The sequence below is a fragment of the Neoarius graeffei genome, chromosome 7, assembly GCF_027579695.1.
Source record: "Neoarius graeffei isolate fNeoGra1 chromosome 7, fNeoGra1.pri, whole genome shotgun sequence".
Classification (NCBI taxonomy): domain Eukaryota; kingdom Metazoa; phylum Chordata; class Actinopteri; order Siluriformes; family Ariidae; genus Neoarius; species Neoarius graeffei.
The window spans coordinates 50,623,585-50,650,924 of NC_083575.1; the positions used below are offsets into that span (position 1 = coordinate 50,623,585).

The window sequence follows — 27,340 nt, forward strand, 5'->3', positions numbered from 1 at the left end:
CGGTAACCCAAGCTAATGATTAAGCCGGGGAACCTGGAGCCGCGAATCGGCAATGCAACTTCCTGAGAAAATGACAAAAATAATATCATTACTACTGCCTTTTTATTATGCATGCTAAAATAAGACAACATTGAAAATTATTGGACGTTCTCTCTCTCTGTCTCGCAAACTTCACCTCTGACCTCCCACTCACACACTCCCATCTGAGTGAAAATGTCCTGTACTGTTTTGTAACTATTTTCCTAACCCACAATATAATAAACATGATTAGACAGCCTTAGAGTTCTCATAGTTCAAAAGAAGGAATCTGGATAAATACTGTATATGAAAAATTTTACAAAGCACTATACGAGCAGGACGGCACGGTGGCGTAGTGGTTCACACTGTCGCCTCACAGCAAGAAGGTCCTGGGTTCGAGCCCCGTGGCCGGCGAGGGCCTTTCTGTGCGGAGTTTGCATGTTCTCCCCGTGTCCACGTGGGTTTCCTCCGGGTGCTCCGGTTTCCCCCACAGTCCAAAGACATGCAGGTTAGGTTAACTGGTGGCTCTAAATTGACCGTAGGTGTGAATGTGGGTGTGAATGGTTGTCTGTGTCTATGTGTCAGCCCTGTGATGACCTGGCGACTTGTCCAGGGTGTACCCCGCCTTTCGCCCGTAGTCAGCTGGGATAGACTCCAGCTTGCCTGCGACCCTGCACAGGATAAGCGGCTACAGATAATGGATGGACTATACGAGAAGTGTAGCAGACTGAAAAGTTACTGAAATGTAAATAAATGCAAATGTTATTGATTCAGTTCTTCAACATTTAAAACAACCACATACTTAGGTAATGTTAACATTAAAAAAAAGCTTTTTAAAGGCTGATGTAAAGAGGTAGCTAATGTAAGGACTACGTGGCATTAGCTATTTTGAGCGCTTCCTTCTGTATCACTCTTCTGAAAGCAAAGTGAACAAAGCAGACGTTTATCTCCTAAAAGCAAAACATGGGGAAATGGGATTGATTAATGCTCCTTTCAAGTATATCTTAGCAAAACACAGACAAGGAAAATAAAAACCAATGTCTCTTTCTGAAACAGTTAGTGAGCATACACAGATAAATCTTCTGTGCTTTTAGTAATGGCCCAAAAACATGCTCATCTTTTCATCATCTTAGGGCCCATTTGGCCACTCAGTATAATTGTTTTCTAAAGCACCAGTTTTCAGTCCTTTCTTTTTGCAATAATAAAAGTGAATTGACAATAATGTCACGATAAATTACAAGGAGTCAGCGACCACAGACTTTGCCTTCTTCACAAACCTTCTAGCATTCATTCAAAGACGCATTAGCAAACATTAGACACTCAGTTGAACTTAAACGTGGAAGAATAAGAGCAGACACAATATGTTGTTGATGAGTACTTATGTATATTAGGAGAAGTCCTGCACAAATGTAACATTCACAGTTGCAGCACATGCATTTTCTCAGTTAAAGTACAAGTATAAAAATACATAAGAATGTCCTTAAATGAGATACGCAGAACCATGGCCTCACTTTTCGTTTATAAATGCCTTGAGACCTCAAGAATGGCACAGGAATAGTTTTAAGCATTAACAATAAATCTAATATAGTAATGTTTATGATTAAAGTGATTCATACAGGTAACGGTCTGAGTGAATGACCTTGACATCTGTGGTGTCACAGCAGGAAGGCTATCGGTCTCATCACCATTTCCGCTATACTAAAACACAGAGCTGACTGCAACGCCGATCCTCCATTTTGAACTAATTTATTGCCATGCCACGTAGATGTGTTGCTGGCGGGTGCAGTAACATGACAGAAGGTGAATTTATGTTGCATTCATGGCCCAAGAATGTTCAAACTGCAAAGATCTGGACGTGTTTTGCAAGAAATTCACGGATTGGGTGCCTACGAAGTGGTCTCTCCTCTGCTCTGCACATTTTACTGAGGACTTGTATGAAACCTCTGATCTGTTGAGGAGCATTAGCTATAAGCCCGTATTGAAAGAGGGTGCAGTACCAACAATTAAAGGAAAAGAAAACTACAAGAAAAGGAAAGTAAGTTCAGTTGCATCAGTTCTTCCGGAGTGTGAGCCGAGCAGTAATGGCGGAGTACTCAGTACGGAGAAAATGGAGAATGAGTGAACCATTCGTCAGATTTCTCAGCTGGATATGCTTCCCCCCCGCTGGATATGCTTGCCTCAGCAGCAATATCCCGCCCTTATGTGGAAGAAGCGAATGAACGAAGAACTGAAAGTCAGATTGTTTCAAAACAATCGGCCGCAAGCTCGGCCTTCATGAAGCGAGAACACAGACGGGTAAGATGCGACTCTCATTTGGTTACATAGCAAAAACAACAACACTCGTTGTTTACCTGCATTTAGATTAATACATGTAAATTGTATTGTGTATTTAAGGTACCGGTATAAGATTATTTCATTTGCTTCAGAATGTGATTGTCTCAGTTCATCTGATTTAATTAGCTTTTTATGTTTTATCAGTGAAAATGCATGCATGTACATGCATGTTGCATAAGTTACAACGCCTATTCTGTTTTAATGAGAGTCACATGAGACTGTCAGTTCAATTCCATCCAATTCTCTAGACGGCTTTGTTCTCTGGCTTTATTTTGTAAGGTGGGGGCCTCCGTGTTACTATCAGATTCACTTTCTGATGGTTCGAAATGATACGGTTCTAGGTGTATAGCAGTAGCATGTACACACACTCCAATTTCAGGACTATCACAGTCAGATGTATTACTACCTGAGGAATCCAAAGAATCTCCAATAAATCCGAACGAAGAGGCCATTGCAACCACTCTCGCCTGCCGAGTCTGGCTTTGGTCTATAGCACCGGTTCCCACTGTAACATCACCCACTCAGGGCTGGCTGGCTCAGCGGGGCAGCTCGAATGCCAACTTTGCAGTCAATTTTAACTCTCAAAGATATATATTTTTTATTCCCAATTATGCAGCATACAAGAGTCAAGGATGGAGATACTATCCACTCAGAAATGTATTTAAAAATAAAGGTTCTACGTATCTCCTTTAACTATCATCAACCTGAATAGATAGTGGACCTGCTTGTGTTAAACTCTGAGCAAAACAGCACTGACTAATGCTCTTTCACTAACATAAATAAAACCCTGACCCAGAAATAACTTTCTGTGTTCAGTTCGATGTTTGTATTCATTGAGCCACTGATCATTTATCTTCTGCTTTCAGGTTATCACACTAACTTGATTTTTTTCCTGAGATGCTCACAGAAACTGATGGGCAATGGAAAGATAAACCTACACCTCTGGGAGTTATCATAAGAAATTACAATCTGTATAGAACGCGACTGGTTTTCAAGTAAAATTATCTCATCTCATTATCTCTAGCTGCTTTATCCTTCTACAGGGTCGCAGGCAAGCCGGAGCCTATCCCAGCTGACTATGGGCGAAAGGCGGGGTACACCCTGGACAAGTCGCCAGGTCATCACAGGGCTGACACATAGACAACCATTCACACTCACACCTACGGTCAATTTAGAGTCACCAGTTAACCTAACCTGCATGTCTTTGGACTGTGGGGGAAACCGGAGCACCCGGAGGAAACCCACGCGGACACGGGGAGAACATGCAAACTCCACACAGAAAGGCCCTCGCCGGCCCTGGGGCTCGAACCCAGGACCTTCTTGCTGTGAGGCGACAGCGCTAACCACTACACCACCGTGCCGCCCCAAGTAAAATTATGATCCGTATAATTTTGTCATGGGTTAACATTGTGTACATGAAGAAAATTCAGCAGAACTGAAAAGACTGGTCTTTAGTAGGTATATGGATACGAGTGTTTTACTGGGAAATACACCACTCATATTTTTCATACAAGCTACATCCGGGACATGGAGAACCAAAACCGTGATATAAATCTCTACACAGTACGTCACTCATGAGGAAATCGATTAACTGTTTTGATAAATTTGGGTACTTTTTTTTTTGTGAATGTGTCTGTATAATAAAAAGGAAATCACACATTGGCTTGAAGATATGAAGTTTATCTTCTCGTGTTGAAAAACTCGCATTTTTCATACAAAATACATCACAGATCTGAGTGACATATTTAAATAACATTGGCTGGCATTGAGTGGTATCCATCCATCCATTATCTGTAGCCGTTTATCCTGTACAGGGTCGCAGGCAAGCTGGAGCCTATCCCAGCTGACTATGGGCGAGAGGCGGGGTACACCCTGGACAAGTCGCCGGGTCATCGCAGGCGTTGAGTGGTATATCAGATATATTCCATTCAGCTAGCATGATATTGAATGAGTCGAAGACGAGTTCAGTTTCATGCTAGCTGAATGGAATACATCTGACATACCATGAAAAAAAGCCAGCCAATATTATTTAAATATGTCACTCAGATCTGTGATGTATTTCGTATGAAAAATGCAAGTTTTTCAACACGAGAAGATAAACTTCATATCTTCAAGCCAATGTGTGATTTTCTTTTTATTATATAGACACATTTACAAAAAATGTGAATGTGTCTATATAATAATACATTTGTCTATACACAAATACTTTTATTTATCCCTATGAGCAAGCCTGAGGAGATGGTGGCAAGGAAAAACTCCCTCAGACGACACAAGGACGAAACCTTGAGATGACCAGCAACAGGATTTTTTTTTTCATTCAGGATTCAGTGTTTTTCCTCTAATTGGACATGTTGTCAAAATGGCAAACCGGTTCAAAATTAAAATTCTTTTGATTAACTTGGTTTTTTTTGTTGTGGATATAAAGCATATTGCGTGGTGGCTTGAAGATATGAAGTTTCTATATCTTGAAAATATTTCACCACTTGAAGATAAACTTCATATCTTTGCACAACCGGGGTAATATCCTCTATGTATTCAGTATATATCTAGGCATATATTGATTTGTCAGTGGGCTACAAAGGACATCATGTCTACAATACAGCAGGTCAGGCTAAAGCAGGTTTCTATATTTAGCTCTATTTACAATACAAAATAATGACAATTAAAATATAAGCACACTGAAAAAAAAAGACATTCAGTATTCATTGTTGGCTTAGGAACATACAAATTATCCCCTTCTACCCTACCATCTGTTCTTTCCCCTGAAAAATGCTGCACATATCCACATGTAGTCATTACTTCTTGTTGTAGCTAGAACACAATTTTACATTACTTTGTTAAACTAAACGCAAACCATTCACGATGGTTCATGAACCATTCACAAACCATGCCGTCAATTTAATGTAGAAATGGCAGAAGATGAACATACAAATGACAGATACACAAAATACAGATATGCACATCGTTATTTGGAGTTAAATTCACAGCTTCCGAGCTCATCGTCACTGTGCAATATAGAGTAAGAAGTGAAGTGTTGCAGCCATGTTGTATCTCCTCCACTAGAAGACAAAACTTCCACTGTTTTCCGTTCCCTGGATGCAAATTGCATGAGAGAGGTCCATTCCACAAGAGCGTGTATGCAAATCAACAGATGACAGAATCCCATAGCTATCATATTCTACAAGAACAACAAAAACGAGTCATTACTGCATTACTTCTTTACTAATACTGGGCTAATAAAACATTAATGTTAAATTCTACTTCACCAAAACTTTACTATGAGTGACATCATCTGAAAACATTGTGTTGGAAAAGTGATGCACAGCGTCAATTTTCATATCACTACTTTGGATAAGCAAATGATCTCCCCTTTAAGCAAAAGAGGCACTGACATATTCAAGCCCTGTGGCAATCAAGAATTGGTAACCCATTGTCAAGTCAAGTCAGTCAAATCAGTTTACTGGCATAGCGCTTTTAACAACAGACATTGTCACAAAGCAGCTTTACAGAAAAATAAAGACTTTAATCATATAAGCTAATTTTATCCCTAATAAATTTATTTATCCCTGATGAGCAAGCCTGAGGCGACGTGGCAAGGAAACACTCCCTCAGACGACACGAGGAAGAAACCTTGAGAGGAGCCAGACTCAAAAGCGAACCCATCCTCATTTGGGTGATAAAAGATAGCGTGATTATAAATAACTTGCTTCTATAACTGTGTCCTATATAGTCATAAAGTACAACTGTGCAGCCAGGACATTCACTATAGTCCCAGTATGAAGTCTGTTTTGTTAAAGCCACCGTCTGTGCATCGATCGAGACCCGAGTATAAAACCGTTCATGACAAGCGCAGTCCCATTGTGCTAAACAGTACTGACACACTGGGTTTTCTTTTTCTCTTCTTCCAGCTGTGAAAATGTATTTCAGTGACTGCCAAAATGAACTGCCATGGAAGTGTCTTGCATATACAGCATGCTGGGTTAATATGCAACAGTCTGAACCAGGAGCTTTGGGGGGGGATGAGCTAATTTTATCACTAATACATTTATTTATCTCTATGAGCAAGCCTGGGGAGATGGTGGCAAGGAAAAGCTCCCTCAGACAACACGAGGACGAAACCTTGAGACGACCAGGAACAGGATTTTTTTTTTTTTTCCGGATGCAGATTAAGTTTGAGTTCAGATTGAGGCTGGATTTTTAATTGCTGACAATCCTTCTCATTTCTTAAATGCATTTGCTATAGTGTGCTCCTAAAGTAAACATTAGTTTAGTTCAGTACACAGCTGGGATGAACAGAATACTCAGCATCCTTGCTTTAAGGTCTTGCTCCCTTTATTCTGCATATTTGAGTGTTCTGCCCAGTGTGTGAAATGGGGTTTTGACCCTCCCAAAAGCTAAACAAGCCCCCTCAAAAGATGTATTTTAAAAGACTAGGGTGGGTCTCCCCTCTAAAACAAAAATGTTTAAATTTAATACTTCTAGAAATACCTTCACGTGATATGGCAGTATCAGTTTGAATAAAAGCTTTCCTCTTATTTATACATTGTTTATTTACCTTATTATTATGGTATAACATATTATTACAGTTCTCTCATTATCTCATTATATCTACAGGGTCGCAGGCAAGCTGGAGCCTATCCCAGCTGACTATGGGCGAAAGGCGGGGTACACCCTGGACAAGTTGCCAGGTCATTACAGGGCTGACACATAGACACAGGCAACCATTCACACTCACATTCACACCTACGGTCAATTTAGAGTCACCAGTTAGCCTAACCTGCATGTCTTTGGACTGTGGGGGAAACCGGAGCACCCGGAGGAAACCCACGCGGACACGGGGAGAACATGCAAACTCCACACAGAAAGGCCCTCGCCGGCCACGGGGCTTGAACCCAGAACCTTCTTGCTGTGAGGCAACAGTGCTAACCACTACACCACCGTGCCGCCCCTATAACAACAACTGATTCCCATAAAGTTTATTATCCAAGTTTGGGGTGACCAGAGTCACTGACACTGACCCCCAACCAAACCAAAATCTATTTCGCACACTGGTTCTGCCTTGTCCGAACAAACATGATCCAACTAATCAGCTCATTCACAGCCCTTCCTGAGTTGAAGTGAGTGTGTTATAGCAGGGGAAAGTGGAGACGGGTTCCTGCAGCACCAGGGTGAGAAGCCTGTGAATTATACTACTGTATCCTGTGCTTGTGGATAATAAAAGACAGAAAGTCAATGGAAGAAAGTCGCTTTAGAGTAAACCTACTGTGAACTCTTGGGGTAGAACGGAAGCGTTACATGATTCAAGTCCTGGATGTCGAAGGCGGAGGGTTCGGCGGAAATCGCCTGTCTCTTGGTGCGCTGCTGCTCCTGCAGCTCGCTGTCTGCGTGCGCGCGCTGCGTGGCGGGCCGGATCACCGAGCGGTATTTATCCAGCTCGTTCTGCAGTTTCTGTATCAGCTCGTCTTTCTGATCCAGTTCAAGCTCCAGTTCATCAATGAGCGCATCCCTCTGCCTCAGCTCTTCGATCTTTTCCTGTAACGCGTACTGCAGGTCCCTCAAAGTGCCCATAGCGCGCGCTCTCTCTCTCTCTCTATCTCTCTCTCTTTCTCTCTCTCTCTCTCTATCTATCTCTCGACACTTTTCTAACTTTCTCACAGATGCTCCACTATTTCTACCCGCTCTGACAGAGCCAGCCGAGGGGAGTAGCCAAGTGGGCTGCGTGTATAAAAGGTGTCGGGTGTGCGCGAGCAGCGTGGGAAACAAACGCAGCGCGCTCCACGCCACGCGCATCTGTGCAGGAGAATGTGGATATTCCAGCGCGCGCGCTGTCACACTTCAGTTCCTGCTCTTTCTCGCGTGCGTCACACAGCGCGGAACTCCTCACGCGCTCAAGGATTCCTCAGCTACAGTCCAACCAAAGAGCCAACTTCCCAACTGGCAATACTTCAAATAATAGAATACGTCAGCAGGTAACCATAGCGACCAGAACGGCACTCACGGGTCTTTACGACATACTATCAATAGAGTAATTATGTCTTTTTTTTTTTTTTACAACTGGGCCATGCTAAATACAGCACTGGATAATTTCCATGTTTCTCCCAGGAGAAACTAAAATAAAGCCTAATTTCTAATACAAACTTCTAATACAGCCATTATATCGCATGGATACTGAGTAGGGCTGCGTACCTAAACGTAACATCAGCACTGTAAACCCGAATAAGTTGAGTTTACTTAAAAAAATTGAGGAAAGTGGTTGCCTTAAAAAAATAAGTAATTATTAATGATTGAATTGAGTACCTTAAACTTACCAGAAGATTGTAAGTTTAAGGTACTCAATTCAATCATTAATAATTACTTATTTTTTTAAGGCAACCACTTTCCTCAATTTTTTTAAGTAAACTCAACTTATTCGGGTTTACAGTGAGGTACAGGTACCGGAACAGAGGTTTAGGTACAGGTCCGGACCTGTACCTGTACCTGAACAATTTGACAAATTCTTCTGAACTTCTTTAATAATGACAGAAACATTAATAAACTGTTGACAACTTGTCAGTATCTTTATTCAAAGAAAACCGAACATAACTAGGTTTCCTACCTCACTTCTCAGTCACCCTCTCATATCCCTTTTCCACCAAATCAGTTCCAGGGCTGGTTCGGGGCCAGCGCTGGTGCTGGTTCACAACTCGTTCAACTTGCGAGCCAGCTGAGAACCAGTTTGCTTTTCCATAGCTCGCGGTGCTAAGGGGAGCCACGTCATTACATCGCTGTATACGTCAGTTACGTCGTTGTATACGTCAGTTACGTCGCTACGTTTGCATAAACCTTGGCACGAATATCAAAGCAAAAACATGGAAGAAGCAGCAGCAGCAGCAACAACAACAATAATAATAATAATAATGGATGGCTTCGCGTTTGTACAGCTGCGGCTTCTCGTCGCTTAAAAATGGCAATCTTTCACGGTCTTGTTATTGTTGTTGGTCTTAACAACTCCTCCTCCCCCCCCCCCCCCCCGCTGATGTAAGCGGTTCTTTCCTCTGGCCCAGCAGAGAGTTGGTGCTAGCCTGGAACCAGTTTTTCTGGCCCCAGAGCCAGTTCTTTGTCAGTGGAAACAGAAAACCTGGTTCCAAACTAAGCACTGGCCCCGAACCAGCCCTGGAACTGCTTTGGTGGAAAAGGGGCATCAGTCTCACACTATAGTTAACTTGGGACAAAAAGTCATAAGTTGTCTCACAGCGAGAAGTGACTACACTAGAGTACTACAGACTACGCGCAGTCCACGGCCTTTAACTTACGCGGCAAAATTACACAAAGCAGCAAAGACTGCCAATGCCAGCAAAGGAAAAATGGCTGACCTGATTTTGAGTCTTTTTGACCAATCAGAACGCTGGATCAGTCAAGCTCTCGCAATGTCTCGTGAGACTGTGGCGAGAGGATCTCAAATCAAAGATGGCTGTGATTTCAAGTTTCAGTGCGGCATTTTACATCTTTTCCAGTGCTAAATTTTCGTCTTTGTGGTAGGATTTACGCATCTTCAGTCACAAAATAAGCAGATACTTGGTGTAAATTTATATCGGTACAGTACCGGTACTTCATGATCCGGTATTTTGGACCTGTACCGAATCGATTTTCATGATACAGTACCGGTACACAGTACCAGTACGCAGCCCTAATACTGAGGCATTACTCTTATCCATCCATCCATCCATCCATCCATCCATCCATTATCTCTAGCCGCTTATCCTGTCCTACAGGGTCGCAGGCAAGCTGGAGCCTATCCCAGCTGAGAGGTGGGGTCAAGTCACCAGGTCATAGCAGGGCTGACGCATACGCCAGTATCTCACTGGGCTGCGACAGCCTGCAACTAGTTGGAGACACAACGATTGCGATAAAATATGCGAATTTTCACTTGGAATCGCACTGAATTGATATTCACATATTTTACCTCATATTGTTGTGTCTCCAACTAGTCGCAGGCTGTCGCAGTCCGGCTTTCCCTCGGCAGGCAGGGAAGTAGAGGAAGCCTCACAGAAACTGACTTGAGAAGAGTTCGCAACAGCTTTGCGACACCAGTAACGTATTTGCAGCTAGGAATTTTGTGGCACGAATTTTTTGAACATGTTCAAAATTTCAGCGACGAAGGAGTGACACTTTGCGACGCATGCAAGGAAATTGAGAAGCCCCGCGAATGTTTCAAGACACTTTTGAAACTCTCTCGCGAATGACATTCGCAATTTGTCGCAAGCTGTCGCAGCCCAATGAGATACTACCCAGAGAGACACACAACCATTCACACACACATTCACACCTACAGTCAATTTAGAGCCACCAATTATCCTAACCTGCATGTCTTTGGACTGTGGGGGAAACCAGAGCACCCAGAGGAAACCCACGCACATGCAAACTCCACACAGAAAGGCCCTTGTCGGCCACCGAGCTCAAACCCAGGACCTTCTTGCTGTGAGGTGACAGTGCTAACCACTACAGCACTGTGCCACCCAGTGTGTGTGTGTGTCTATCCATCCATCCATTATCTGTAACCACTTATCCTGTGCAGGGTCGCGGATAAGTGGAGCCTATCCCAGCTGACTACGGGAGAAAGGCGGGGTACACTCTGGACAAGTCACCAGGTTATCGCAGGGCTGACACATAGAGAAAAACAACCATTCACACTCACACCTACGGTCAATTTAGAGTCACCTGTTAACCTAACCTGCATGTCTTTGGACTGTGGGGGAAACTAGAGCACCCGGAGGAAACCCACGCGGACACAGAAACTCCGCACGCAAACTCCGCACAGAAAGGCCCTCGCCGGACACGGGGCTCGAACCCAGGACCTTCTTGCTGTGAGGCGACAGCGCTAACCACTACACCACCATGCCGCCTACTCTTATACAGTTAATAATAATAATAAAAAAGTTTCAGGTCAACCTTTGTCAGTTGATTGCTGATATTTTTAAAACTAGACTACAGCAGCGGCTACAATTATCGACAGTCCGTAATTATCGGCACCTTTTCAGATTTACCAATAAAAAACAATTTTACAAAGCTGAGTTTCAGTTACAACAGTTATTACTGGTTAAAGGAGAACTGAAGTCATTTTTAAACTTGCTTTATTTCTTAATTAACATGTTATTCAATTACGTTTTCGGTTTTAGTAACCTTATATCGTGACTCGTATCGGCAACTAATTGCAATTAAATATTATACTTATCGGCCTATTCGGTTTTTAGCCATGTTGAATTTAGTTCGTTTGGTCCACGGTAGGCATCACTTATCCGCGCGATCTTCATGAGACTTGTGCAAGACTTCGAAACGTGATGTGTCAGCCAGGAGTCAGTGCCGCCATTTTGAAAACTGTTTTCCAAACGAAATATTGCACAAAAACGAGTTTAAATGATGATTAATGTCTACTTTTTTCAAACTTTCCTGACTGCTCTCAAAACAAACAAAACTTATGGCTTGATTACGTCAGCATTCGAAAGAGGGCGCGCGCGTCTTTTGACAACGTTGGCAGATGTTGGTCACTTTGATTTCCGCTGTACGTTTTACTTCCATCCTACGATGTCTCGCACAGGTCTCAACAAATCTTGTTTACGGCCATTGCTTTGACATATGGACTGATATATTACAGAGCATATTTCAAACACTCATAACTTGCTATAGCAGTGACAAAATAGCTATCAAAAATGCATTCCTATATTTAATAAAATGAGATAAATAGATTTTGATGATCAAAAAATTGCCTTCAGTTCTCCTTTAATTAAGCAACTGGAAGACACCCCCACCCCACCCCCTGCCCTTTGATCTTGTCATCTGATGACACAGCTCATTTCCTGAGATTTTTTTTTTAGCACAATCAGCAATTTAAGGAAAACCCGGACGTCATCATTGCAGGTAAGCATGATGGAAAGATCATGTACATGTTTTTACTGATCAAATTTACAGATATTTCATGATATCCTTGTAGAAACCTACTTTGTTTCTTACTCTTTCATTTGACAGTCGCCATTTTGTATCTAAATGTGCGTTTGAGAAGTCACATGAGGTGTCAAGGTGGTGTAGTGGTTAGCGCTGTCACCTCACAGCAAGAAGGTTCTGGGTTCGAGGACAGGGGCCTTTCTGTGTGAAGTTTGCATGTTCTCCCCGAGCCTGTGTGGGTTTCCTCCGGGTGCTCCGGTTTCCCCCACAGTCCAAAGACATGCAGGTTAGGTTAACTGGTGACTCTAAATTGACCGTAGGTGTGAATGTGAGTGTGAATGGTTGTCTGTGCCTATGTGTCAGCCCTGTGATGACCTGGCGACTTGTCCAGGGTGTACCCCGCCTTTCGCCCGTAGTCAGCTGGGATAGGCTCCAGCTTGCCTGCGACCCTGTAGAAGGATAAAGCGGCTAGAGATAATGAGATGAGATGAGATAAAATAAATTACATGCTTGAAATATTCAGATTTTTCTATTCCATTCAGAAAATATTTTTTGCAGTTTGTTGTAAATATCTACCACATATTAAAATATCCGGGCGGCACGGTGGTGTAGTGGTTAGCACTGTCGCCTCACAGCAAGAAGGTCCGGGTTCGAGCCCCGTGGCCGGCGGGGGCCTTTCTGTGCAGAGTTTGCATGTTCTCCCCGTGTCCGCGTGGGTTTCCTCCAGGTGCTCCGGTTTCCCCCACAGTCCAAAGACATGCAGGTTAGGTTAACTGGTGACTCTAAATTGACCGTAGGTGTGAATGTGAGTGTGAATGGTTGTCTGTGTCTATGTGTCAGCCCTGTGATGACCTGGCGACTTGTCCAGGGTGTACCCCGCCTTTCGCCCGTAGTCAGCTGGGATAGGCTCCGGCTTGCCTGCGACCCTGTAGAAGGATAAAGCGGCTAGAGATAATGAGATGAGATGAGATATTACAATATCAGTAGACATTTTATATTTTGATTCGAGGAATGACATGCGACCTTTGACCTGGATTTTCATGTGGTTACAATGTCAAATGCTTGTTGTCATTTATTGGTAAACTACAAAACTACAAATTAATACAAACAGCAACACATGATTCACAAAATGTGATCTATGAAAATACTTGAAAAGTGGGTAGAAAGTGGAACGAAAAGATTTTCTGGCAGGTTAAACATTATCAATTCATTTGTTTACAAACATTAGAATCACTTCCTCATTTACATCAGCACCAACATTGATATCTCATCTCATTATCTCTAGCCGCTTTATCCTGTTCTACAGGGTCGCAGGCAAGCTGGAGCCTATCCCAGCTGACTACGGGCGAGAGGCGGGGTACACCCTGGACAAGTCGCCAGGTCATCACAGGGCTCCAACATTGATATATTTATATAAAATATATTTTGTATAAATATAAGTCTATGTAAAACAAATTTTTCATAAAAACTATGTTTTGTTAATACCACATACCGATTATTTTTTATAAATAATCATCTGGATGTCGATAATTGTGGAACGGTGTCGATAACTGTGGACAGATTTGTCAGTAATTGTGGAACAGTGTCGATAACTGTGGACAGAGTTGTCAGTAATTGTGGAACGGTGTTATGTGATCTGATACGCTAAGTAATCGGGAATCAACTCGTTTTTTTTTTCCCAGTGGAAGTTTGAGTAATTACTCATGCACAGTTTACATACTGAAAGTCTTTTCCACTTTTGCAATGGCCAAAAGATCATTAAGGTGTCGATAATTGTAGCTGCTGCTCTATTTTTCATACTGGAACTTTCTTCTTCTTTAGTTACATTTATTTCAACAAATGTGAAATCTATTTCTTAAGCCTGTGTATTAATTTGTATACATAGACCTATAACAAAACCAAAAAGCTAGTCTTTTCATAGAAGTTTTCCTCATGAAAATGCTCTCAAGGCTTTTGCACAACAGCTTTTTGGAATATCTTTTTTTTTTATTATTGTTTTAATCAGGAAAATGCCACATGCTCCTACAAAACATGTGTATCCCACTGCCAGTACAACAATAATCAACATTCTGGGAAATATCTCTAGTATGTCTTTCTAAAAGAAATAGGAATTAACATGCAAAAATATATGAATGCAGGTCATCTCGAAACTGATATGTTTGCCTCAGAGAAGATCGTAGAAAGAAAAAAAAGTTTTAAGTAAACCAGTTTTAAAATAAAATGTGATTTAATGCTTTTCCACTGGTTTAAATGTTTAAAAAGGAAAGTGACATTTATATCATAATAACACTTAAACTGACATATGGGTAAATCAGGAAACAAGCTTTTCAGGGATTTATGGCATAATACGTGACAAGTGACAAAGTGGTCAGAGAATAAAGCTATGTTTCAACATTGCTATGTTTCAGATAATATGGTGGTGCAAGTACACAAAAACTGTGAAACAGACATCTTTCTGCTGAGATTTGATTCTTTATTGCTACAGTTTAAGAGAAGGTCTAGCTGTTATATAAAAATCTTCCAGGATGTGTACTGAAGTCCCAGCACCATTACACAGCTTGAATGAATTGAGTGGTCTGTGTGAGAATCGTCATGAACAGTAAGCTCTATATGCTCATGGTTCTCATTGTGGGGATGCTTTAAAAAAAAAAAAGTTTCTATAGTTTAAACATCTGTTTTGGGTTTTGTGGTTAGAAGGTTCAGGTTCCAAAAAAAATCTAACTGTACACATTTGCTTAATGTGCCTAATATTTGAATACTTTGATTTATAATAGCTTATTACAAAATATGTGATTATAAGGGGATCTGTGGTAATGTTTTCAGACTTTAAGGAATCCCTGACTGCTAAAGTTTGAGAACAACAGCTGCAAGCATTTTGAAGTGAAGGGTCTATTGCTCTATAAACTGGATGAAACGAGACAGGCTGAAGAACTTTTAAAGATGGACCATCATAGGTTTCAAAAACTGGCTTCAAGGGAATAGGGATGTCTCTAGAAAGATTAGCGGATAGTGAGACGTGAAAATTATGTCTGTGTAACAAAGGTCCAAAGGCACCCTCTGGTGTACAAACTACAAGAATGGCAACTTATTTTCCTGATGTTCACAAAAGTGGGTTATTATTAGAGAGGCTTTTTCTCCAATCCTGGGACACCATGCATTGTGAAATTTTGGATTTTCTTTGCCCTGAACTATGTGACTCAGCGCTTGGTGAACAAACTCCTAAATGTGTGCAACAATAGGGAAAACACAAATATACATATGCAGAACATGGATCCCATGAATGATATATACACAGTACTGTGTAAAAGTCTTATGCACCCTATTTTTTTCATACAAATTGTGCTATAGATTTCTATTTTATGACTTCTACATTAACAAATTAGTACAGAAACATTTTAGAGTTCCAAACGATTGTTTGCCAGCACAAAATTAAATGTTTCAGAAGAAAAGTTTGTATCTGAGCAGCATATTACATGAGAGACCACTTTTCAGAAGCGAGTGTGACAGTCAAAGTGTCCAGAAGAACTGTGGCTGGTTCTGCAAGATGCTCAGTAAAACCTACAGCTCATTTCCTGAAAACTGCACTAATTGTACTTGAGACTACTATTTTTAAAAGAAAAAATATTGATTTTGTTTCCTTTATTATGGCTTACTGCTGTTTATAGTATTTTTTAAATTTTGAAACATTTCATTTCATTAGTTTTTCAGCCATTTTTGGTCTACAGCATTTCTTTACATGTGCCTAAGACTTTTGCACAGTACTGTGTGTGTGTGTGTGTGTGTGTGTGTGTGTGTGTGTGTGTGTGTGTGTGTGTGTGTGTTTAGTCATAGGTATCCACAAAGTTTCAGGCATAGCTGGTATGTGATTTACAAAAGCTTCATGTTGAAAGATTCCCACAGCACATGAGAACACCCAGATGGCATGACAGACTTATCAGGGGGGTAGAACAAGAAAAGAATAAAAATAAACCTAAAATAGCAGAACATGGCTGATTCCGTCTGGAATAAACCACCCCGTCTCCATGAGATGCACATGGTCGGCAACAATACTCAGACAGGCTGTGGAAGTCAAGCAATGATTGATTGGTATTAACAGGCCCAAAGTGTGCCAACAAAACATTCCCCACATTATAACACCACCTCCACCAAACTGGATTGTTGACCCAAAGCAGGTGGGTCCATGGATTCATGCTGTTGGTGCCAGATTCTGACCCTACCATCTGTGTGCTGAGCAGAAATCAAGATGCATCAGATAAGGCCATGTTTTTTTTTTTCAGTCTTCAACTATCCAGTTTAGGTGAGCTTGTGCCCACTGCAGCCTCAGCTTTCTGTTCTCAGTTGACAGAATTGGAACTCAAGATGATCTTCTGCTTTTATAGCCCATCCGTCTCAAGGCTCAACATGTTGTGCATTCTGAGATGCTTTTCTGTTTACCACAATTGTCCAGAGTGGTTATCTGAATTACTATAATCTTTTGGTCAGCTCAAACCAGTTTGGTCATTTTCCTTTGACCTCTTTCATCAACAAGGCATTTCCATCAGAACCACCACTCACTGGATTTTTTTTTTCTTTATTGTACCATTCTGAGTAAACTATAGAGACTGTTGTGTAAGAAAATCCCAGGAGTTCAGCAGTTATCCAAACACTCAAACCAGCCCATCTGGCACCAACAATCATGCCACAGTCAGAATCACAGAGATCACATTTTTTTCTCCATTCTGATGGTTAATGTAAACATTATCCAAAGCTGCTGGCCTGTATATGCGTGATTTTATGCATTGCACTGCTGCCACAGGATTATATTATATTATATGAGATAATTGTATGAATGGGGGCGGCACAGTGGTGTAGTGGTTAGCGCTGTCGCCTCACAGCAAGAAGGTCCGGGTTCGAGCCCTGTGGCCGACGAGGGCCTTTCTGTGCGGAGTTTGCATGTTCTCCCCGTGTCCGCGTGGGTTTCCTCCGGGTGCTCCGGTTTCCCCTACAGTCCAAAGACATGCAGGTTAGGTTAACTGGTGACTCTAAATTGACCGTAGGTGTGAATGTGAGTGTGAATGGTTGTCTGTGTCTATGTGTCAGCCCTGTGATGACCTGGCGACTTGTCCAGGGTGTACCCCGCCTTTCGCCCGTAGTCAGCTGGGATAGGCTCCAGCTTGCCTGTAACCCTGTAGAACAGGATAAAGCGGCTAGAGATAATGAGATGAGATGAGAATTGTATGAATGAGTAGGTGTACAGGTGTTCCTAAAAAATCCCAAGTGGGTGTATATACACCCTCCTTCAAAAATATGTTTTTATTTATGAGGGCCTAAATAACAATTATGTGGTCCTCACTAACTTCTAAAAACAAACAAACAACCTCAGGTGACAAGAAGAAGAAGAAGAAGAATATATGGTAATTTTTGCAAAAAAACAAGGACACCAACATTCAGAAACCAGATGGGGAAAAAATAAATACACCCTTCCTACTTCCACAATCTTTAAAGGAGTAATTAACAGCCAGGTGTTACTAATAAGATGCACAAGATTAACCATCAAGAGGTGTGACTACTGCTATAAAAGAATGACTTTTGACAGTTTGGTGTTCTGGAGCACACAGGTGTGTGTCTACATCATGTCAAGAAGAAAGGACATCAGCCATGAGCTCAGAGAAGCAACTTTTGCTGCTCATCAGTCTGGGAAGAGTTATAAGGACATCTACAAGCAATTTGAAATTCACCATTCTACAGCAAGAAGGACTGTTTACAAATGGAGAGCCAAGAGGACAGTGCCAATCTTCTCAGGAGTGGGCATCTTCGCAAAGTCAGTCCATGGTCAGACTGTTAAAGGCTTGAGATATAAAGAAAAAATTAAGAGCTACATCATGAGACATACAGGTCTCTTTAAGCACAGAAAATGTTTGTTTATCACAGCACAATGATAAAAAGACAAAACAACTATAGTTTTCATGAAAGGGTGGCTAGGAGAAAGCCTTAGTTTTGCATAACGGCATCTGAACCAACCACAACAATTCTGAAACAATAATTTTGTGGAACTGATAAGACCAAGGTGGAGAGGTTTGGTCATCATGCACAGTGCCATGGTTGGAGAAAACCAAACACAGTGGATCACCACAAACACCTCATACCAACTGTCAAGCATTGTTTTGCAGCCAACAATAAATTTCACTTTATACCAAAATATTCTTGAGACAAATGTGAGACCATCTGTCTTGCAAGCTGGGCCATAATTAGGTCATGTAACAAAACAGTGATCTCAAGCACACCAACAAATCAACATCTGAGTGGCTGAAGAAGAAAAATAGGTTGTAATGGCCAAGTCCAGACCTTAACTACAATGAGATGCTGTGGTGGGATCTTAAGAAAGTAATGCCCTCAAACATCAATGAAGTAAAGCAATGTTGTCAAGAAGAGTGTGCTAAAATTTCTCCAAAATGATGTGATGGAATGATAAAGTCCTATGGAATATGTTTACTTCAAGTTATTTTTTACTAAAGATGGTTCTACATGTTACTGAATTATAGGGTGCACTTGTTTTTTTCCCACCTAGTTTCTGAATGTTGGTTTCCTTTTGGTAAAAATGACTCCATATTGAAATCTGTTTCTTTGTTTTGTTTGTGAGGTTATTTGTTTGCTTAGAAAGGTGACGTGAGGACCACACAATTGTTATTTAGACCCTGATGAATAAACACACACATACACACACACACACACACACACAATTTTTTATATTAGTTTTCTATCTGTCCTTCAGAAACCTCTCTCAGGCTTTAAATTTCACCTCTACAAACTCTTCTTGCATGACTCTTCCTCTGTGGATCGATGGTAAGGGAATCTGCTGTAATATGATGAGTGCTGCTGTTCTCTGGTGCCGCAGACCCACAACAGCCAGTGTTCTGTCTCTGACCCCTGAATCCCTGACAACTGAGCAAACAGCAAGGCCTGGATTGGATGGCACCTTGGGATATCTCCATAACTGGGGACAAATTATAGTGGAGCCTTGCTAAGCAACTAATCACCCAACTGCTTAATCTGAATGGTCATGTGATATAGATAAGCCCATCTGAGTGTGGTGAATTGGTATACAATTCTGAACAGATACTGAGGAAATGAAAGGTTCAAATGAATAATAAAATCCATCTGTAGCTTCCATGACACTGCTTGACTTGGCATAAAGCATGGAGAATGTATTGGCTAGGACAGTGGTGTCCAGTCTCTGTGTGCTCTGAGAGACCACCATGCATCAGAGAATCAGACATTCTGCATTTTGTCAGTAGTATCACATGTGACTCAGCACACAGTAATCTAGTAAAAAACAAGTCATGTCCTCTCCCAAACCCTCTCTTTTTAGGGACCTGTTCATCACAGATATTATTTTATTGCTTTTTCATCTTATTATCTTTCAGTGAATTCTAGGTAAATGCTCTGAAAATGAATGTTAGGAATACAGCTGGTTTTCAAACATCTTGTGACCTGTTTTTTATAACTGTTGATTCTCAAAATTCTTTCAGAGTTTGGATAAAGTTTAGCCGGCCTTGTCAAGGCTAAAGATGTTTTCTGTCTCCGAATTTGTGTGCCTCAAGTAGCTAAAAAAAAACAAAAACACCAAAAACAAACAAGAAAACCCCTCTGTCGCAAGAATTAGATGATCTTGTTTACAGAAAGATATGACTATGCGGGGAAAAAAACATTGATCTAGTTACTGTCACGCATTGTGGCTTAAACTGGGGCAATTTTTCGTACAACACATACAATATGACTATTTGACTTAGCATGATTTTTAAAGTGCTTATGATATTGTCTCTTACATAACCAACACAAAAACTTGTGTGTGTGTGTGTGTGTGTGTGTGGCAGCAAAATTGTTGACATTCTCTGAATTTTACCTGCTTCACACACTTTCAGCCTGAAAACTGCTTTGTTCATCTGAGTGATCAAAACCAATACAATATGGGGTTGCTGCCCTCTTGTGGTACTTGTTATTAAGATAATAATAATAATAATAATAATAATAATAATAATAATAATAATAATAATATCTGGCAGGGGAAAAATCTGCACCGTTATACCACTCTCAGGTAGACCTATTAAAAAAACGCCTGTGTGTCAGCCACTGCAGAAAGATAAGTGTAATCTACCACAAGTGATTTGTTTTATGGATTGAGATATTTGACATTAGCATAAACTTCTCTAACATCTAATGGTGCTTGGCTGAGGACAGGATTCTCACCAAAAAATGGCTTAGGTTTTACTAGGATCCAATAACTAACACCATCTCTATTTTTTTTAACAAATATTAGATCCCAGAAATAAATGTACCAAAGTGTAATTTTCCTTGTTGCTGCATACATCTGGGCACATCTGTATGAATCTGTTATCTGAAAAGATGTGTGGTCTGTCTTTAAGACACAGTTATGTGCAGCACCTTAAGCTATTGTTAAAAGTTATCAAGCTAGAGACCTACACTTCTTCTTTTTATAACTTTCCCCCGCCTCTCTGTGGGGTTGATGTGGTTAGGTTGAGCCAGTAGGATTAAGGGCCTTGTTCAAGGGCTCAACAGTGGCAGCTTGGCAGTGCTGGGGCTCGTACCCCCCACTGAGCCACCCCTGCCCCTAGAAAGATATACACAATAAGGAAAAGCACAGTTTGGCTCCTTATTTCTGAGACTGCAATGTTGCCTTTGACATTGCTGGACATGTGGACTTTTATTTTCATAATATTTACTTTCAGCAGTTCTTAATGATTTTCAGGGCAACAATGTCATGCAATCACATCTAACAGGCTACTGGTGCATTTAGGTCAGACTGGTATTGATTAACATTTTAAGTAAAGATGTATGGTTTAAAAATATACAGTCAGGCCAGAAACTGGAGGAAGGGGGCTGAACATATGGCCAAGCAGTGCACTTTCTAATGGCGTATTAAATATCCTCAGACAGGCTCTCGGGCGCTGCGCGTTTAGACCCTAAAAGCCGATAATGTACGAAGCTTCCTGTGATCGCCGCCCGCTGGGAACACGATGATGGTTTGGATCAATTATAGACTCTCTTTCTTCCTCTCCCTCCCTCCCTCCCTCCCTCCTTTCCCTGCTACAGAAAGATGCGCGGTCATCATCCGTGCATGAGAATGAAAGAGCTGCACCATTCATACCCAGGATGATCTCATTCTCATCTCATTATCTCTAGCCGCTTTATCCTTCTACAGGGTCGCAGGCAAGCTGGAGCCTATCCCAGCTGATTACGGGCGAAAGGCGGGGTACACCCTGGACAAGTTGCCAGGTCATCACAGGGTTGACACATAGACACAGACAACCATTCACACTCACGGTCAATTTAGAGTCACCAGTTAACCTAACCTGCATGTCTTTGGACTGTGGAGGAAACCGGAGCACCCGGAGGAAACCCACGCGGACACGGGGAGAACATGCAAACTCCACACAGAAAGGCCCTCGCCGGCCACAGGGCTCGAACCCAGACCTTCTTGCTGTGAGGCGACAGCGCTACACCACCGTGCCGCCCCCCCAGGATGATCTTTTACAATTTAAAAAGAAAAGAAGCTCTCAGCACTGATTTGGTGAAACAAGGACATCACATCGCATCCAATCACATCACAAGTTCAGATAACTGCAGCACGCAGTAGGTAATATAAGTGCATTATGACAGCTCAGAAGGCTCACCTGTCAGATTTGGCGTGTTTGCTGAAGCTTTGCCTCGTTAAGTCCTGGTGCGTTTGCGGCTCGGCTGAAATGCCCTGCGCGCGCCGCGTCCTCGGTTCGATCACTTGCGCGCTCGGTAAAACCGACTGACACTTGTGCAGTTTCCGCTTCAGCTCCTGGATCTCATCCTCTCGCTCCGCCAGGCGCCTCTCTAACTCCCGAATTCTCTCCTCTTTCAGAATCAAGATCTTGGCAAAGTCTTCCTCCAGGTCGCTCATCTTTGAGGCGCGCAAAAACTTTAATCCCCGCAAGTGACCAGATGCGCGCAAGGAAAAATCTTACTTTTGAAAGCAGAATCCAGTAGGAAACACGGAAGAGGCGTCGGCAGCCCACGTGTTTGCTCTCGATCGCACTCACCGAGAGGACAGACGGACAGCTGAGGAGACGCGGGGCGCTGATGGGGATGATGATGATCACCTCTCATCCAGAGAGCAGTTCCAGCCCCTCTTCAGTCCCGTCGCTTTACACACTCACACACATCCACTCACTCACTCACTCACACGCGGAATGAGAGAAGGATCGCAGCCCTCTCTGATTAGTCATTCATTTCCGAGATGAAGCAAATCTGGAATTGCTGAAAACTCACGCGAAAATCGAGCTCAACTCGACGCCTCGTCCGAGTCACGTGGTCTAAGGGATGACGTAGCTGAGTGTAACTCGACTCGACTGTTATGAATTGTGTTGTGTGGGCTAATATTCATGGGGACATTGACTCGACGGCAGAATTGTGCTTTATGAGTAGGACAAACTGGTCATCCCGAGCAGCGCAGTCAGCCTGCGGATAAAGCGTGGATGTGGAATCTGTGCATGAACTACTTTCCTTTCCTTTGACCTGAAGTGAATACTATAAGCTCTCTGTTTCACAGGTCTACAGCAGACTCTCAGGAAACTGTGCACACCGTAGTGTCAGAGAAAAAAGTGCTCATCAGCGCTCTGCTCACTAACACACACTATTTACAAACAAGTCCTGAGGCTGAAATAAAACCTGGAGAGAGAGAGAGAGAGTGCACGACTTATGTTTTCATAAGTCAAGTCAGTTTATTTGTAGAGCACTTTTAACAATAGACAGTGTGGCAAAGCAGCTTTACAGGAAAAAAAAGTTTTTAAACAAAATGAACTAATCGCCTCACAGCAAGAAGGTTCTGGGTTCTAGCCCAGCGGCCGGCGGGGACCTTTCTGTGTGGAGTTTGCATGTTCTCCCTGTGTCTGTGTGGGTTTCCTCCAGGTGCTCTGGTTTCCCCCACAGTCCAAAGACATGCGGTTAGGTTAATATGGAACGGCCTTGGGCTGAGGTGCCCTTGAGCAAGGCCCCTAACTCCCAACTGCTCCCGGGGCGCTGTTAGCATGGCTTCCCACTGCTCTGGGTATGTGTGTGCACTCATTGCTCACATGTGTGCATGTGTGTGTTCACTGCTTCAGATGGGTTAAATGCAGAGAGGAAATTTCACAAGTGTGTGATGAATAAAGTTGTTCTTTCTTTCTTTCTTTCTTTCTTTCTTTCTTTCTTTCTTTCTTTCTTTCTTTCGAATAAATTTATCCTACAGGCGGCATGGAGGTGTAGTGGTTAGCACTATCGCCTCACAGCAAGAAGGTCCTGGGTTCAAGCCCAGTGGCCAGCGGGGACCTTTCTGTGTGGAGTTTGCATGTTCTCCCCATGTCTGTGTGGATTTCCTCCGGGTGCTCCGGTTTCCCCCACAGTCCAAAGACATGCAGGTTAGGTTAACTGGTGACTCTAAATTGACCGTAGGTGTGAATGTGAGTGTGAATGGTTGTCTGTGTCTATGTGTCAGCCCTGTGATGACCTGGCGACTTGTCCAGGGTGTACCCTGCCTTTCGCCCGTAGTCAGCTGGGATGGGCTCCAGCTTGCCTGCGACCCTGTAGAAGGATAAAGCGGCTTGAGATAATGAGATGAGATGAGAAATTTATCCTACAGGCGGCATGGAGGTGTAGTGGTTAGCACTATCGCCTCACAGCAAGAAGGTCCTGGGTTCAAGCCCAGTGGCCAGCGGGGACCTTTCTGTGTGGAGTTTGCATGTTCTCCCCATGTCTGTGTGGGTTTCCTCCGGGTGCTCCGGTTTCCCCCACAGTCCAAAGACTTGTAGTTAGGTTAATATGGGACGGCCTTGGGCTGAGGTGTCCTTGAATGAGGCACCTAACTCCCAACTGCTCCCCGGGCGCTGTTAGCATGGCTGCCCACTGCTCTGGGTATGTGTGTGTGCTCATTGCTCAAGTGTGTGTGCATGTGTGTGTTCACTGCTTCAGATGGGTTAAATGCAGAGAGGAATTTCACAAGTGTGTGATGAATAAAGTTGTTCTTTCTTTCTTTCTTTCTTTCTTTCTTTCTTTCTTTCTTTCTTTCTTTCGAATAAATTTATCCCATGGGCAGCATGGAGGTGTAGTGGTCAGCACTGTCACCTCACAGCAAGAAGGTCCCAGGTTCGAGCCCAGCGGCCGATGAGGACCTTTCTGTGTGGAGTTTGCATGTTCTCCCCTTGTCTGCGTGGGCTTCCTCTGGGTGCTCCGGTTTCCCCCACAGTCCAAAGGCATGCAGGTTAGGCTAATTGGTGGCTCTAAATTGACCGTAGGTGTGAATGTGAGTGTGTCTGTGTCAGCCCTGTGATGACCTGGCAACTTGTCCAGGGTGTACCCTGCCTCTCGCCCATAGTCAGCTGGGATAGGCTCCAGCTTGCTCGCGACCCTGTAGATAAGCGGCTACAGATAATGGATGGATGGAAATTTATCCCTGATGAGCAAGCCTGAGGAAACGGTAGCAAGGAAAAACTTCCTGAGACGACATGAAGAAGAAACCTTGAGAGGAACCAGACTCGGAAATGATTCACTTCTATAAGTGTGTCCTACGTGGTCAAAAAGTACAACTGTGTAACCAGGAAATTCATTATAGTTTTAACATGAAGTCTGTTTTGTTGAAGTTATCAACTGTTCATTGATGGAGACTTGAGTGCAAAACTGTTCAAGACAACTGCATTCCAAAAGTTATCATGGCACTTGTCGTCCTCAGCCATCATAGCAAAACTGTACATGTCCAGAGCCATCTTCTAAGTGTATCTTTAGACTGAGGCCATCTTCAACAAGAGCAAAGCGATGAGAACTTCAGCCAGAAGTAGGGCATCAGGATGGATCAGGCAGGTCCAATGAGCAGGAGAGGCCAACATCACTGGTATCTCAGGATTAAGAAGCTTCTTCTTTCAATTATTTTGTTTTTCTTCCATGTAAAACTTATCATAATAATGAATGAAAAGCATTTTCTAGACATCATTGTTGAATTAATGGATGGAATAATTGAATTTAGAATATGTAGATCTTGATGCTGAACTGAGAATATAAATATGCAGGTTGTTTCAAAAAATTTGATATCATTTCACAATCTAATAACTTTGCCGATTTTCGTTCAATTGACCTCAAATTTTAACAAAACGTGGAAACAGGTCAAGATTTTATGTTTAATGTTTTTTGTTTTTATCTTTTTAGGTATAGAAATGCCATTCACCAGAAAAGAAAAGGTGTTTTGTGTGTTAGAGTACGCTTGAACACAGTCGAACAAGTTGAAAATTTATGAAATCGTTCATGGAATCCACATACCTTTGAATTTCTCATTCAAATTTTGAGGAATAAATGTTGTATCATTCAACATTAAGTCTGTTCAGTTTCATTTGCCTAGACTATGTAGTTTCTAGGATATTTACATCTCAAATAATATCAAATTTTTGAAAGACCCTGTATAACTGTGGCCAGTACGGGCAGTATTTTAATTTGTTAAAAAGAATGAAAGCCAGATGCCTTTTTATTAAACAGTAGTTTAGGTATAATAGGTTGGGCTTATAATGCTTAATAAACACAGTAGTTTAGACTTTGATTTGTATTGTATTATAAAGTAAAAAGTGGTGCAGCATCTCTCTCTCTCTCTCTCTCTCTCTCTCTCTCTCTCTCTCTCCTAATGCAGTGTTCCCCTGTTCACCTGAGGGACAGACGACAGATATGATTACAGGTGTTTGAGGGTGCCCTCCTGGGTAAGAGCAGGAGCAGACATTACTCATCTCATTCTTGTTACACTATCCACTGTAAGCCAAGACTTAATGGACAAGGTGACACTGGCATCATCTCTTGCTAAGTCCTGTTACTGGAATTAGATGCAGAATAGTGAAGATAATATCCCTGATATTGCACTTATATGGCTGACAGAAATAAATGTTTCCTAATACATATTATACAACAGTTAGTTCCTGTCCACTAATTTGATCGGTCAGCGGTGTTCTAAGAGGGCTGATATTTAGTATAACCACATCTATCCACACTGTGTGTATCACTCCTCTCGTCTGTGTTTCACACATAAAATTCCACTTCCTACTTCAAAACGGTTACTACATAATGCTTGCAACATCAGCAGACATGGAAAATAATGTTTTTCAGGAATGTAATTTTTGACATAAAATATGTAAGCTGATAAGCAGATGAAGGTGAAAAGGAAGAAGGGGCGCCAATTTCAACAGAAGCACCTTTCACGGGAATGTACAAATCGATCAGTGGGTTTTTAGTGCAGTGTTACACAAAATAGAAGTGATATTTTAAAAAGTTTGTTCGAACACAATTGCAAATAGTCTGTGTTTCCCATGAGTGATGTTATGCGATTAAAGATGGGTTTTCTCCTCTTGTGGTAGTTTCTCCTCTCACGATAGCTCTTACAGAGCACTCTTTGTTGGGAAAGGTAGCGCTTCCATTTGCTCTATGCCATGTCATGTCATGTGACCTAAATGTGAAAATTGTATTTCCATTTCAATATTGCAAAAATATTGCTTTATCAAATCATCTGACAAATTTCCTCAGATGAGCTTAAAACTTTATGATATTCATGTTTTGTTTTGTTTTGTTCTCAAAATTCATGTTTCCATTGCCATTATTTTTAGTTTGCAATTTCAGATTATGCACTGAACAGGTTAATAGAAACACGGCTAATGTGAGCTAGTTAACCAGTTAGCAGACATGCTATAAAGTGAATGTGGCTTCTTTGGGAACTATTTCCATGAGCAAACCAATAATAAACAGAACATTTGTCTATATTGTGTCTGAAATGCCAGGTACTCAGTATTTTGTTTTTAAATAGAACTGTTGAATAAAAGCAATATTGAATAAGCAAGACTGTGTTTATACTGAATATCACTGTGGTTGGGATTAGCTATGGCACTCACCCTGTGGGCTTGTGCCTACACCAAATCAGTGTGTGTGTGTGTGTGTGTGTGTGTGTGTGTGTGTGTGTGTGTAGTGCTCTAGTGGACTGAGATAAAAGGACTGGTGTCCCCGACTTATGCCCAGTGTTCCTGGGATAGGCTCTGGATTCACAATA

At 42.0% G+C, this 27,340-nt stretch overlaps 1 protein-coding gene across 2 annotated transcripts in view; it reads right to left on the bottom strand.

Annotated features, from left to right (window-relative positions):
• Nucleotides 1-22,220, bottom strand: part of prkg1a (protein kinase cGMP-dependent 1a) — a 144,581-nt gene extending 122,361 nt beyond the window's left edge. The window contains exon 1 of one of the 2 annotated variants that reach the window (XM_060925881.1): nt 21,942-22,220. In XM_060925881.1, the coding sequence (XP_060781864.1) occupies nt 21,942-22,198 (257 nt within the window). In that variant the 5' untranslated portion in view covers nt 22,199-22,220. Of the gene's footprint in view, nt 1-7,615; nt 8,077-21,941 lie in introns of those variants that run through there. The other variant, XM_060925879.1, reaches the window with a different exon arrangement.
• Between the last annotated feature and the right edge of the window lie 5,120 nt (nt 22,221-27,340).